Raw genomic sequence first — 14,576 nt, 5'->3', positions numbered from 1 at the left:
CACGGGAATCTTGTGCATGTTACAGGGACATGTCTTACATCATATGTGACAGGCTGTCATAGTCACCGCCACCCTGGGAATCTGCATTTAGAACATTTAACTATATGGGCTCTGAAATCAGATGACTTAGGTTTAGACTTCCTTCTACTTCTTACTAAGCAGAGAACTCTGGGGTGAAAACTTTGTGACACCTAGTTTTATCACGTCCAAATTGGAGGCATGGGGAAATTATGGCATTTTGCATAGAATATTGTTTTATGTATAAAATGAAACAGTACATAGGAAGCTTCTGCCATACACTAACTGCACAATAAACATTAGTTAAGAGTAATTCATTTAGTCCTAAGAAGAGGTCTCTAAATTTGTACATAATAATTTTTTGTGACTACTCAAATTTTTATAATTAATGTAGATTTAAAATCAAAGAATGTTCTTACGTATAGTTGGTAATCCATATAACATGCCAAAATTATATGTAAGTATTTTATAGTTGGTGGGGATATAAGAAATTTGCCATCAAAGAGGGAAGATAATCTATGTTTGCAGACTCCAGAAAGCTGTCTCTCACCTGAGTTTGCAATTTCTGTCTGAGGGAAAAGAAGATAAAGTTGACTGTGCAAATGAACATTACCATACAGTCTTCTCTATGGCAACATCAAAAATGAAAGCTGATTCTCATCTTCCTAACAATTTGCAAAGACAAGTGAAACACAACTTATTGAGCATCAAGTTAAAGAAGGAGAGAATTTGAGTGGCACAGGAGGAAACCGTGTCTTTGCCGCTAGGGGAATAAATATGACCAGTGTTCCTCTGCCCTCCTCCGAGGCTAGGGACGGGTTAAATATCAGTGGCTGACCTCAGATAATGGAATGAGCAAAAAAGCTATAAAACCAGCAGTACGTCAAAAAGCTTATCCACCATGATCAAGTGGGCTTCATCCCTGGGATGCAAGGCTGGTTCAACATATGCAAATCAATAAATGTAATCCAGCATATAAACAGAACCAAAGACAAAAACCACATGATTATCTCAAAAGATGCAGAAAAGGCCTTTGACAAAATTCAACATCACTTCATGCTAAAAACTCTCAATAAATTAGGTACTGATGGGACGTATCTCAAAATAATAAGAGCTATCTATGACAAACCCACAGCCAATATCATACTGAATGGGCAAAAACTGGAAGCATACCCCTTGAAAACTGGCAGAAGACAGGCATGCCCTCTCTCACCACTCCTATTCAACATAGTGCTGGAAGTTCTGGCCAGGGCAATCAGGTAGGAGAAGGAAATAAAGGGTATTCAATTAGGAAAAGAGGAAGTCAAATTGTCCCTGTTTGCAGACGACACGACTGTATATCTAGAAAACCCCATTGTTTCGGCTCAAAATCTCCTTAAGTTGATTAGCAATTTCAGCAAAGTCCCAGGATACAAAATCCATGTACAAAATTCCCAAGCATTCTTGTACACCAATCTCACACAAATAGAGAGCCAAATCATAAGTGAACTCCCATTCACAATTGCTTCAAAGAGAATAAAATACCTAGGAATCTAACTTACAAGGGACGGGAAGGACCTCTTCAAGGAGAACTACAAACCACTGCTCAATGAAATAAAAGAGGATACAAACAAATGGAAGAACATTCCAGGCTCATGGGTTGGAAGAATCAATATCGTGAAAATGGCCATACTACCCAAGGTAATTTATAGATTCAATGCCATCCCCATTAAGCTACCAATGACTTTCTTCACAGAATTGGAAAAAACTACTTTAAAATTCATATGGAACCAAAAAAGAGCTCCCATCGCCAAGTCAATCCTAAGCCCAAAGAACAAAGCTGGAGGCATCACGCTACCTGACTTCAAACTATACTACAATGCTACAGTAACCAAAACAGCACGGTACTGGTACCACAACAGAGACATAGATCAATGGAACAGAACAGAGCCCTCAGAAATGATGCCACATATCTACAACTATCTGATCTTTGACAAACCTGACAAAAACAAGAAATGGGGAAAGGATTCCCTATTTAATAAATGGTGCTGAGAAAACTGGCTAGCCATATGTAGAAAGCTGAAACTGGATCCCTTCCTTACAACTTATACAAAAATTAATTCAAGATGGATTAAAGACTTACATGTTAGACCTAAAACCATTAAAATCCTACAAGAAAACCTAGGCAATAGCATTCAGGACATAGGCATGGGCAAGGACTTCATGTCTAAAACACCAAAAGCAATGGCAACAAAAGCCAAAATTGACAAATGGGATCTAATTAAACTAAAGAGCTTCTGCACAGCAAAAGAAACTATCATCAGGGTGAACAGGCAACCTACTCATCTGACAAAGGGCTAATATCCAGAATCTACAATGAACTCAAACAAATTTACAACAAAAAAACAAACAACCCCATCAAAAAGTGGGTGAAGGACATGAACAGACACTTCTCAAAAGAAGACATTTATGCAGCCAAAAAACACATGAAAAAGTGCTCATCATCACTGGCCATCAGAGAAATGCAAATCAAAACCACAATGAGATACCATCTCACACCAGTTAGAATGGCCATCATTAAAAAGTCAGGAAACAACAGGTGCTGGAGAGGACGTGGAGAAATAGGAACACTTTTACACTGTTGGTGGGACTGTAAACTAGTTCAACCACTGTGGAAGTCAGTGTGGCGATTCCTCAGGGATCCAGAACTAGAAATACCATTTGACCCAGCCATCCCATTACTGGGTATATACCCAAAGGACTATAAATCATGCTGCTATAAAGACACATGCACACGTATGTTTATTGCGGCACTATTCACAATAGCAAAGAGTTGGAACCAACCCAAATGTCCAACAACGATAGACTGGATTACGAAAATGTGGCACATATACACCATGGAATACTATGCAGCCATAAAAAATGATGAGTTCATGTCCTTTGTAGGGACATGGATGAAACTGGAAAACATCATTCTCAGTAAACTATCGCAAGGACAAAAAACCTAACAGCTCATATTCTGACTCATAGGTGGGAATTGAACAATGAGAACTCATGGACACAGGAAGGGGAACATCACACTCCGGGGACAGTTGTGGGGTGGGGGGAGGGGGGAGGGACAGCATTAGGAGATATACCTAATGCTAAATGACGAGTTAATGGGTGCTGCACACCAACGTGGCACATGGATACATATGTAACAAACCTGCACATTGTGTACATGTACCCTAAAACCTAAAGTATAATAATAAAAAAAAAGAAAAAAAAACTGAGGTAGAGCCCACCAGATTCTCCGAGTTCGAACAATGAAGCCGAGAGTCTCAGAAAACCAAGACAGAAATCACAGAGTACTGGAAAGGAGACAGCAGTAAAGGAAAAGAACACAGGAGATCTACAAGAACACCCTCTTGCATATTTATTTAGCAGAATAATGAACAGTACATTTGTGCTAGGAAACTACTTGAGACCAGGGGGAAAAAAATCCTTAAAAAATTATAAGAAACAGTGCCTGTTGCTCACAATGTACCAGGAAGAGTGTCCATTCCTATTAATGATACTGAAAAAACTCAAGACTTCACAGGGCAAAGAATAGTGTTATCAGAAACACCTTGATTCAGGAGTAGAAAGACCAAATCATAAAGCAAGACCAGAAAGATCAAGTTGTTTATAAGTCAGCTGTGTCCCCAAATGAATCTCAAGTAGAGGCATGGAAGTTATTTTTTGAAAGAAAATTAAACTAGTAGGAATTCAAATTAAAATGTCAAGACTGGGCCAGGTATGGTGGCTCATGCCTGTCATCCCAGCATTTTGGGAGGCCGAGGCGGGTGAATCACTTGAGGTCAGGAGTTCGAGACCAGCCTGGCCAACATGGTGAAACCCCATCTCTACTAAAAGTACAAAGAAATTATCTGGGCATCATGGCAAGCACCTGTAACCCCAGCTACTTGGGAGGCTGAGGCAGGAGAAGGAATGGCTTGAACCTGGGAGGCAGAGGTTGCAGTGAGAGGTGATCGAGCCATTGCACTCCAGCCTGGGCAATGGAGTGAGACTTTGTTTCAAAAAACAAACAACAACAAAAAAAACAAAGTCATGACTGAAAAAGACACTGGGTGGAAGTAAATACTGACTAGATACCACAAAAGAGAAGATTCATAAATTTGAGACATCAGGGAATTATGCCAAAACTTTAAGCAATAATATTCATGTCCCCAAAGAGGGAGGAAGAGACAATGACAAAACATAAAGAGAAAATGAACAGAAACTTTCTAAACTTAATGAAAACTATAATTCCACAAATCCAGGAAGAATCACGCTGGGAGAGAGGAAATGAAAATATACTATTCTGATTTTCTTATGCCATATGTGATATGATATAACATTGTCTGCAAGTGAACAGTGATAAGTTAAAATCATACAGCACAAATTGTAATGCAACCACCAAGATAGCAAAAAAAAAAATAAAATTAGAGCCAATAAGCCAAAAAATGAGAGATAAAACTAAACCATAATAGTTACATAACAAATTGAAAGGAAACCAGAAAGAGAAGGGAACAAAGAATAGCTGGGACTAATGAAAATCAAACAGCATGATGACAGATAAGCTTAACTAATAATATATCAATAATCACATTATAAATGAAACAGGCCTAATAACCTAAATTAAAAGACAGATTATCAAACTGTATAAAAAGCAAGATCCTACTCCATGCTACCTATAAGAAACACACTTTAAATGTAAAGACACAAATTAGTTAAAAGGAAGAAAACTATCTCCCATAATAACCAGCCCTAAAAATATATCTCCTACCTAGCTATTACACACTCCAAGGTCAAAAACTTTCTCACTGTGCAAAGTGATTCTTGAAACCCTCAAAAGTCATTAAGGGCTGGGCGCGGTGGCTCACGCCTGTAATCCCAGCACTTTGGGAGGCTGAGGCAGGCAGATCACGAGGTCAGGAGATGGAGCTCATCCTGGCTAACACGGTGAAACCCCGCCTCTACTAAAAATACAAAAAAATTAGCCAGGCACGGTGGTGGGCACTTGTAGTCCCAGCTACTTGGGAGGCTGAGGCAGGAGAACGGCATAAACCCGGGAGGTGGAGCTTGCAGTGAGCCAAGATACGCCACTGCAGTCCGCCTGGGCAAAAGAGCAAGACTCCATCTCAAAAAAAATAAAAGCCATTAAGATCCAATAATGCAATTTAAAAAGTGAGCAGTTTAAGAGCCGCAAAAAAACTTGTCTGTTTACAACTATTGGGATTTGATAAACAAAAACAGTGATTCCTTGCAAAAAGAAGTCTGGTGCCCTTTCTGTTTTAAGCAATCCCCGGTTATCAGAAATTATTTTACATCTTTTATGTGGGCATCAAGGGTGGCAAGGAAAAAAAGGGACAGACATAAGTAAAATGGAGAGATAGAATGCAGTTGACTGAGAACAAAATCAAATGTTTCTAAAAAATACAAGATCCAAAAAGATCCACCGCTGGGAGTGGTGGCTCACGCCTGTAATCCCAGCACTTTGGGAGGCCAAGGCGGGTGGATCATGAGGTCAGGAGATCGAGACCATCCTGGCTAACACGGTGAAACCCCATCTCTACTAAAAATACAAAAAATTAGCCAGGTGAGGTGGCGGGCGCCTGTAGTCCCAGCTACTCGGGAGGCTGAGGCAGGAGAATGGCGTGAACCCCAGGGGGTGGAGCCCGCAGTGAGCCGAGATCACACCACTGCAGTCCAGCCTGGGCGATAGCAAGACTCCATCTCAAAAAAAAAGAGAAAGACCTTTACAATTCACACAAATGCAAAAAATATATATATTACAAATTATAAACATATTTCTAACATAAATATGTGCCTTTGTATGTTTATACATAAATATGTGTATCTATGTTTATATATAAATATGTCATATATTTATATATTTTTGACATATATGTAATTATATTTAAATATAATTTTACATATATATGATATTTGCTTTTAATTAAGCTTTTAATCATGGAGCTCTTAAAAAAATCCTTTGAATCTCTTACTACAGCATCATAGCTAGGACAAACTGCTGGTATTTTAAAAGTAACACAAATACCAAACCAGAAAGAACTAGACTTGGGAACCAAACTCCGGATGCTGTAGTAAACATTGGGCAGAATCTTAGCACTGGGTGGCCACCACTGCTTCTTCAATTTGCTCTTGGCTGGCAAAAGATGGCCTGGTTATGTACACGAAACCTATTAAGAAAAAAAATTTTTTTTAAATTTTTTCTCAGTTTTATAAAAATCATTTCGGCTAACTGGATTTTTTTTTTTTTTTTTTTTTTTTTTTGCAGCCACAGGAGTTTTGGCCTATTCAGATGACTTGTTCCCCACAATTTGGAACATTCCTTTGGATTTGACCAAGTCAGGAGGAGATGGTCATACTTGATGGGAGAAAAGTAAAACAACAACAATAAACCCCAAACATACACAAACAGTTAAGCAAAACAAACAAATGCACAATTCATATGATTACTGGCTGTTCTAATGGTAAGGAGAAATTAAAACCAGCTGGTTGGTAATCTTAACTTTTAGTCATTAAGGAAAATTTTTAAGACAAAACTCTACTTCAGCTACTTACCTGGAAAAAGTCTCAGGGTGATGATCACTCTCTATCATCTTAGAAGCAGGAAAAAACTCACACTCACCTTCCCTGCAAGCTGAAACTTAAGAAAGGAGGTGCCTGCTCTCCATCATCATGGAAGCAGGAAAACTTGCATTCCTTGTTGGAAATAAGTTAAACTTCAGAAAAGGAGTTGTACAGTAAAATCAACCTTAATCTCAACCAAATTTTGGAAGAACAGGAACTCTCTGGAGGGGAGAAACTTCTCAACCTCAGCAAATTATCCTATTGGTTTCAGCAATAAAGATAGCTCGGATTGGCCGGGAACGGTGGCCCATGCCTGTAATCCCAGCACTTTGGGAGGACAATGTGGGCGGTTCTTTTGAGGTCAGGAGTTCAAGACCAGTCTGCCCAACATGGTGAAACTCGGTCTTTATGAAAACTATAAAAATTAGCCAAGTGTGGTGGCATGCACCTGTAATCCCAGCTACATGGGAGGCTGAGGAAGGAGAATCACTTGAGCCTGGGAGGCAGAGGTTGTAGTGAGCAGAGATCATGCCACCACACTCCAGCCTGGGCGACAGAGCAAGACTCCTTCTCAAAAGTAAAAACAAACAACAACAACAAAAAAAACACAGCCCAGGTTGGTATCAACCAATAATGAGGTTTATCAAAGGTCAGGGCCACCTTTGTAATGTCCTTCTCTGTCTTGATAAACCTTTATTGGTATAAAGTCTGTTTTGTCAGAAACTAGATTGCAACACCTGCTTTTTTCTGTTTTCCACTTGTTTGAAAGATTTTTCTCCATTCCTTTATTTTGAGCCTATGTGTGGCACTGCATGCGAGATGGGTCTCTTGAAGACAACATACTCAAATGGGTCTTGGTTCTTTATCCACCTTGCCTCCCTGTGTCTTTCAATTGTAGCATTTAGCCCATTTACATTTAAGTTTAGTAATGATATATGTGGATTTGATCCTGTCATCATGCTGTTAGCTGGTTATTTTGCAGACTTGTGTATGTGTTTGCTTTTTAGCATCACTGGTCTGTGCACATCAGTGGGCTTTTGTAGTGGCTGGTGATGGTCTTTTCTTTCCATATTTAGTGCTTCCTTCAGGAGCTCTTGTAAGGCAGATCTGGTGGTAATTAATTCTCTCAGCATTTGCTTGTCTGAAAAGAATCTTATTTCTCCCTCACTTATGACGCTTAGTTTTGCTGGACATGAAATTCTGGATTGGAATTTCTTTTCTTTAAGAAGTTGAATATCTCTTCTGGCTTGTAGGGTTTCAGCTGAGAGGTCCACTGTTTGTCTGATGGGAGTCCCTTTGTAGGTGACCTCACCTTTCTTCCTAGCTGCCTTTAACATTTTTTCTTTCATTTTGACCTTGGATGACTTTCTCGTGGCATATCTTACTGAGGTTCTCTGGATTTCCTTAATTTGAATGTTGGCCTGTCTGGCTAGGTTAGGGACATTCTCATGAATGACATTCTGAAATATGTTTTCCAAGTTGGTTCCATTCTCCTCATCTCTTTCAGGTACATTAATCAGTCATAGATTTGGTCTCTTTACATAATCCCATATTTCTCAGAGGTTTTGTTAATTCTTTTTCATTCTTTTTCCCCCATTCTTGTCTCCCTGTTTTATTTCAGAAAGCCAGTTTTCAAGCTCTGAGATTCTTTCCTCTGCTTGGTCTATTCTGCTAGGTGGTCTTGCACATGAGATGGGGCTGGTCTGACCTCAGCACTCCTTAGTCAGCTTGCCTCTCCCAGGGCCCCAGCCTGGCCACACCTGCTTACAGGGCACTCTCGGGTGCCCACACACACTACAAGAATTTTCATAATGCAATCACACACAATCACCATGTGATTTCATTATGAAAATTCTTCTAGTGTGCTTTTCAGCTCTATCAGGTCGGTTATGTTCTTCTTTATACTGGCTATTTTGTCTGTTAGCTCCTGCAATGTTTTGCAGTGATTTTTAGCTTCCTTGCATTGGATTATAACATACTTCTCTCACTCAGTGAACTTTGTTCCTACCCATATTCTGAATTCTACTTGTATCATTTCAGACATCTTAGCCTCAGCCCAGTTCCAAACACTTGCTGGAGAGTTGATGCAGTCATTTGGAGGAAAGAAGACACACTGACTTTTTGAGTTTTCAGTGTTCTTGCACAGATTATTTCTCATCTTTATGAGCTTCTCCACCTTCAGCCTTTGTGGTTGCTGACCTTTGGACAGAGTATTTTTCTTTGATCACGTTTGATGACCTTGAGGGTTTGATTGTGATGTAAGGTGGATTCAGCCAACTGGCTTTGTTTCTGGAAGATTTTAGGGAGACAATGTTCAGCTCCCGATTCCTGGACTGTGTGCTTTAACTCTGAGGAACTTGTACTGCGCCCCAACTTTGTTCTCTGGCTCCTTGAGGTTTGGGGTCCACTGCACTGAGGGGACCAAAGTGCGGCAACTGCAGCAGAGTGCTAGCGGATGCAAAAGTGCCTGCCTCCCTGTGGGCATTCACCCAGTGGTGGAGGCAAGACAGCTAGAGTGGGGACCAGGGGGCCCCTGCTGACTGTGTGTGCTGTTGCACTGGAGGCAGTGTTGGTTTGGGGTGGAGTGCTGGCCAATGCAGGTCTAGGTGCCTTCTCTGTGCCCCTCAAGCAACAGTGGTCCCTCAGGATATAAGAGGGTCCATTTTCCTCTCTGCGGCATTAGCTCAAGGGCAAGGTGCTGGTGGGGGTGGGGGATTTTTGGCTCTATGCCTGCCAGGGCTCCATCTTCAATGGCAGTTGGTGTGGGTTGGGGTGTGTGATGCTCTCCCGTGTGCTGGTAGGGCAAGTACAGCAAAACCCACCCATGTAAACACACACCAGCAAAGGGATGTAGGAAGTTTGCGTATAAAGAGCTGCAGTATGGAGAGGCAATATGCAGGCTGGTCCATGGCTGTAGGGCCACCTTGCTGCAGCCCTCCACTGGTCAGACATGGTCCACTGGCACAGAAGCTATGGTGTGAGCACCCAAGAGTGCCCTGTAAGCAGGTGTGGCCAGGCTGGGGTCCTGGGAGAGGCAAGCAGACTAAGGAGTGCTGAGGTCAGAGCAGTCCCATCTCATGAGCAAGACTGCCCAGCAGAGATCAGGTCTCAGAGGAGAACTCTCTCAAAAGTAAAGCCCCAGCACAGCACAGCTGCTCTACAAAAATGTGGCTGGACTTCTTTTTTAAGCCAGTCCCCTTTTTTTAAGAGGGGAACTCTCAGACCTTATCTCTGCTGGGCAATCTTGCACATAAGATGTGGCTGGTCTGACCTCAGCACTCCTAAAGTGCTGGGGTAAAGTGTCTCATAACAGCAAATGGAGCCTAGAGAGATAGCTGTCCCTGCCCTTTGGGCTCCACATCAGCTGGCTTGCTGCTCCACCACTTGGCTTTTCTCCTAGGGGCTCCACCCCAGAGAGATGTGAGTTAGCAATCACTTAGTGCCATCAGCCCAGGATGGAGGGTCTGTTCTGTGGGCCAAAGCCAGCGTTCCCTGTCTGGTGATGAGCAGTGGAGAGTGTGTGGGACCCACGGGAGATGGACTGGCTTGCTCAATGGGTCAACTGCACTTGCTGGAGGTGTCAATACAGCACTTGAAGTCTTTGCTCCCTTGATATTCCGAGGGTAGCAAGGAGAGTTCCACTGCAGAGGCAGTGGCATAGAGGATTTCAGTTGCTACTGGAAGCTCTGTCCAGGGAATTGCTGAGTTGCTACTGGCTTGATAGCTCCAGTGGGGTGCTGGCTAGAGACCCAGGATGGGAGGACCTGCCCATCGAGAAGATATGGAAACTGGCACCCACGTAACAGTCTGGTCACTTTTCCATAGGGTGGCTGTGGTATGCTGGGGGTCCACTCCAGTCCCTAATTGCCTCATATTTTCCAGTGCCTGAAGGTATCACCAATGAAGGCTGTGAAAAGGCAAAGATGATAGCCTGCCCCTTCCTCTGGGAGTGCGGAACCACTGAGGTACAAACTTGTTGCCAATCTGAACACACCTGTAGGAGGTGGCTGGAGGCAAGTGGAGAAAAGTCTTGCCTAGTCAGGAGGAATAAGAACAGGGACTTGCTTAAAAAGTAGGTCTGGCCACTTTTTGGTAGAGCAGCTGTGCTATGCTGGGGGTTCACTTCAGCTCTTGGTCACCTCAGACACTCTGAAGCCCTAAGGCTGAAATGGCTGAGTTGCCCAAACAGCAAAGATGACAATCTGGTCCTCCCCCTGGGAGCTCTGACTCAGGAAGGCCTGAAACCTCTGTCAGCCAGAGAACAGCACTGAAGGTAGCCAGAGACCCTGGTTGAAAGGCTCCACCCAGTGATAACAAATGTGGTCGGGGACTGACTTAAAAAAGATTCTGGCCACATTTTCATAGGGCGGCTGTGCTGTGCTGAGGTACCACTTCCACCCCTGGTCAGCTTGGGCTCTCCAAAGTCTGCAGGCCTGAATGGCTAGTCCCCCAAACAGCAAAGGTGGTGACCCACCCCCCTCTCTCTCGGTGCTCTGTCCCAGGGGGATTTAAACCCCTGTTGGCCAGGGAACACTGGAGGGAGTAGCTGGAGGCCTCAGCTGGGAGGTCCTTTCCAGTGAGGAGAAACAGGATCAGGGGCCTGCTTACAGAAGCAGTCTGGCCATGATTTGATAAAGCAGCTGTGCTGTGCTGCAGGATCTCTTCTTCCCCTGGTCAGTTTGTACTCTCCAAAGCCTGCAGGCTGGAATGACTAAGTTGCCTGAAAAGGAAAGCTGGTGGCCTGCCCCATCTTTTCTCTCAGAGTTTATCTTGTGTAATGGACCTTAATTTTCAGGCTGTTAATTTTACTGTCAGCATTAGAGTTGTTCAGAAAGAATCTCACTGTTATCTTTTAGGTTAGATATATGAGAATTCATTGTCTCCTGTAAATAAACCTGTTCATGTCTTGTTCTCTGGAAAGAAATCTCTTTCTGCTATCTGACTTTGGTCACAATCATGTAGAGCAGTAGCCAGTCTAAAATGACATAATTGAATTTCCATTTCCAGTGTTTCATTGTTGTGTCTTACATTCTGCAGTTCAGAACTGAGCATTTTATTCTCAGTTGTCAAAATGCTAAGCTGCCCACTGTACTGACCTACTGCTTTTGTTAATGCTTCCTCATGCAATTGTATAGCCTTTAGAAGATTATCCTTCTTTTCTTTCACACTTTTAATGTCCTCCAGATATTTCTTTTCCTTTAGCCAGTTCTGATGTTTTATTGTGTCTAGTTCTAGTCTTAGCATGGCAATTTCTTCCTGCAACATGCGATTTTCATGCAAGAGTTCTTTTTCTTCCTTATGGCTAAGAGAAATCTGAGTAAACAAAGGGAACTTTTAGTTAGCACTCAATAGAGGGACATATCATAATTTCTTCTGAAATTAAAGAATAACCTGTATGTTTGTATAGTGAAAGAATTCCCACTGTGGATATTTAAAAACAAGTTGGACAAAAACTTCAAACCTAATAGAGTGTAAATTCCACAAATTTAAATATTTACTTAAAGATTATGAAAATTAAATCACTGGAGGATTTTTAAGAATATCAGAATTGGAAAAGCCTTTCTCTGAATTACAAAAAAACCCAGAGGCATAAAATATAAGATTAATACATTTGACTATATTTTTTAAATTGAGTTTACACTCTGATATCTCACCTATAAACCACACCATCATAGGAGCCTTAGCTATACATATGTTTGGGCAGAAGCAATTTCTCAAAATTCTTTAAGTTCCTTTTTCTGAAGTATGTTTTATCAATATTCTACTTTTCTAATATTTTATAGTCAGTTATAAGAGTTACATTTATTCACAACTGTTAAATCTAAGCATTGTACCCTTCTACATTGTACACATCTGCATCTAAGCATTGCACCTCTACATACGACACTGAACTCATGTAAGATCACAATTCTTAAAAGGAGAAGTTAAAAAAATATATGCAGCTGATGGCAGTGGCTAACACCTATAATACCAGCACTTTGGGAGGCCGAGGCAGGCAGATCACGAGGTCAGGAGTTTGAAACCAGCCTGGCCAACATAGTGAAACCCTGTCTCTACTAAAAATACAAAAAATTAGCCAGGTATGGTGGTGTGCACCTGTAATCCAAGCTACTCGGGAGTCTGAGGCAGGAGAATCGAGTGAACCTGGGAGGCGAAGGTTGCAGTGAGTCAAGATCATGCCATTGCACTCCAGCCCAGGTGACAGTGGAAGACTCCATCTCAAAAATATATACATATTTTTGAATATATACATATATATTCAAATATACACATATGTATATATGCAAGATGCAGGATTTTCTCCAGGTCTTCTGATGCTACTTCTAGTGATCCTCCACAAAATCACAGTTACTTCTGTGGTGTAAATATATAAATACAAAAGAAGCCTTTTATTTCAAAATATGAATGGTAGGGTACAACTTATAGACCTTTTCTTAGAAATCATGAGATTATTTGCCATTGCAATAACTTATTTCTTCTTTATAATGTTTGAAACAGTAATAAGTGTGAAATATAGGAAAATATACTGAACTATTTCTCTGGGAACAAAATACTTATCAATAAATTATCACTCAATGTATATCATGGCATGTCATTGTTTTCAAAGCTCTTTGCATTGAAATGAGAGACTACTTGGAGCAAACTGTTACTGTCCTCAAAAGTAAGGATAATGATATCCACAATATGGTCTCTGACCCAGCTATACATATCCTACTTTCCTAGCAGTGAAAATAATAAACTGACTTCTCTATTAATATTTTTAAAAGATGAACTAATGTCCAAAAACTGGAAAATCTCTTGTTAGCAAAACTTATTTTTGATATTGGAAAGATAATCAATTCTTACGAAAAACATCAAATGCTTCTTCTTTGGATTTAGGCCATTGTGAACGTCACTACTCAACTGTTGCAGACAAATGGAGTTGAATTAAGAACATGGCTTTATCCTATATGTACATATATAGATACATGATAAAGGATATATAGAATATATACATATATATGTGATATAAAATCCTTTATTCTTTCCAAAATATATACAATTGTTTTTTTAAATACATACACTTTATATAAAAGCATTTGAAAATGACTAAAGAAAATACCTCAGAATTCATTTTCTTTTCGGCCACTTCTATCTGCTTTTGTTTATTAGTCAGAATATCATCTTGTAACATTCTTGCATTCTGTTCTTCGGAAAGTTGCTTCTGGATATCATTTAGTTCTTCACTAGAAGAAATTTTAATTTTCATGAAATACTGGAGGTATCCCTAAAATGATTTACAGGCCAAGGTGGCACCATCAGATATCATTCACGCAATGTATATCTGCAGATTAATCCAAGAAAAGGCAAAGAGGTCTCACATCTGTTAAGCCAGCTGTCCCCAACCATGTTGGCACCAGGGACTGGTTTTGTGGAAAGTAATTTTTCCACAGACCTGAGGTGGGGGGATGCTTCCAGGATTATTCAAGCACATTACATTTATTCTGCACTTTATTTCTGCTATTATTAATAATGAAATAATTCCATAACTCACCATAATGTAGACTCAGTGGGGGCCCTGAGCTTGTTTTCCTGCTATTGGATGGTCCCATCTGGAGGTGACAGGAGAAGGTGACAGATCATAAGGCATTAGATTCTCATAAGGAGTGAACAACCTAGATCCCCTGCATGAGCAACTTACAACAGGGTTCAGGTCACACTCCTATGACAATCTAATGCCACCACTGATCTGACAGGAGAAGGAGCTCAGGCAGTAATGTGAGTGATGGGGAGGGGCTGCAAACAGATGAAGCTTCTCTTGCTCATTTGCCACTAACCTCCTGCTGTGTGGCCCAGTTCCTAACAGGCCAGGGACTGGTACTGGTCCTTGGCCTGGGGATCGGGAACCCTTGTGTTAACCCATACTTTTTATGTTTATTTTTTGGAAACATTTTTAACTTATATTCTTGATTCCTACGTAT

General features: G+C 41.1%; 1 protein-coding gene across 1 annotated transcript in view; it reads right to left on the bottom strand.

The window, feature by feature from the left end:
• Positions 1 to 10,173: 10,173 nt before the first annotated feature.
• Positions 10,174 to 14,576, bottom strand: part of POTEA (POTE ankyrin domain family member A) — a 37,331-nt gene continuing 32,928 nt past the window's right edge. The window contains 3 exon segments of the mRNA XM_058433415.1: positions 10,174 to 10,356; positions 11,644 to 11,928; positions 13,718 to 13,841. Coding sequence (XP_058289398.1) covers positions 10,174 to 10,356; positions 11,644 to 11,928; positions 13,718 to 13,841 — 592 coding nt within the window.

Source organism: Hylobates moloch, unplaced genomic scaffold (assembly GCF_009828535.3).
Source record: "Hylobates moloch isolate HMO894 unplaced genomic scaffold, HMol_V3 SCAFFOLD_22, whole genome shotgun sequence".
Classification (NCBI taxonomy): Eukaryota; Metazoa; Chordata; class Mammalia; order Primates; family Hylobatidae; genus Hylobates; species Hylobates moloch.
The sequence above is the reverse complement of the archived record's forward strand: the minus strand, read 5'-3'. Positions and strand labels throughout refer to the sequence as shown.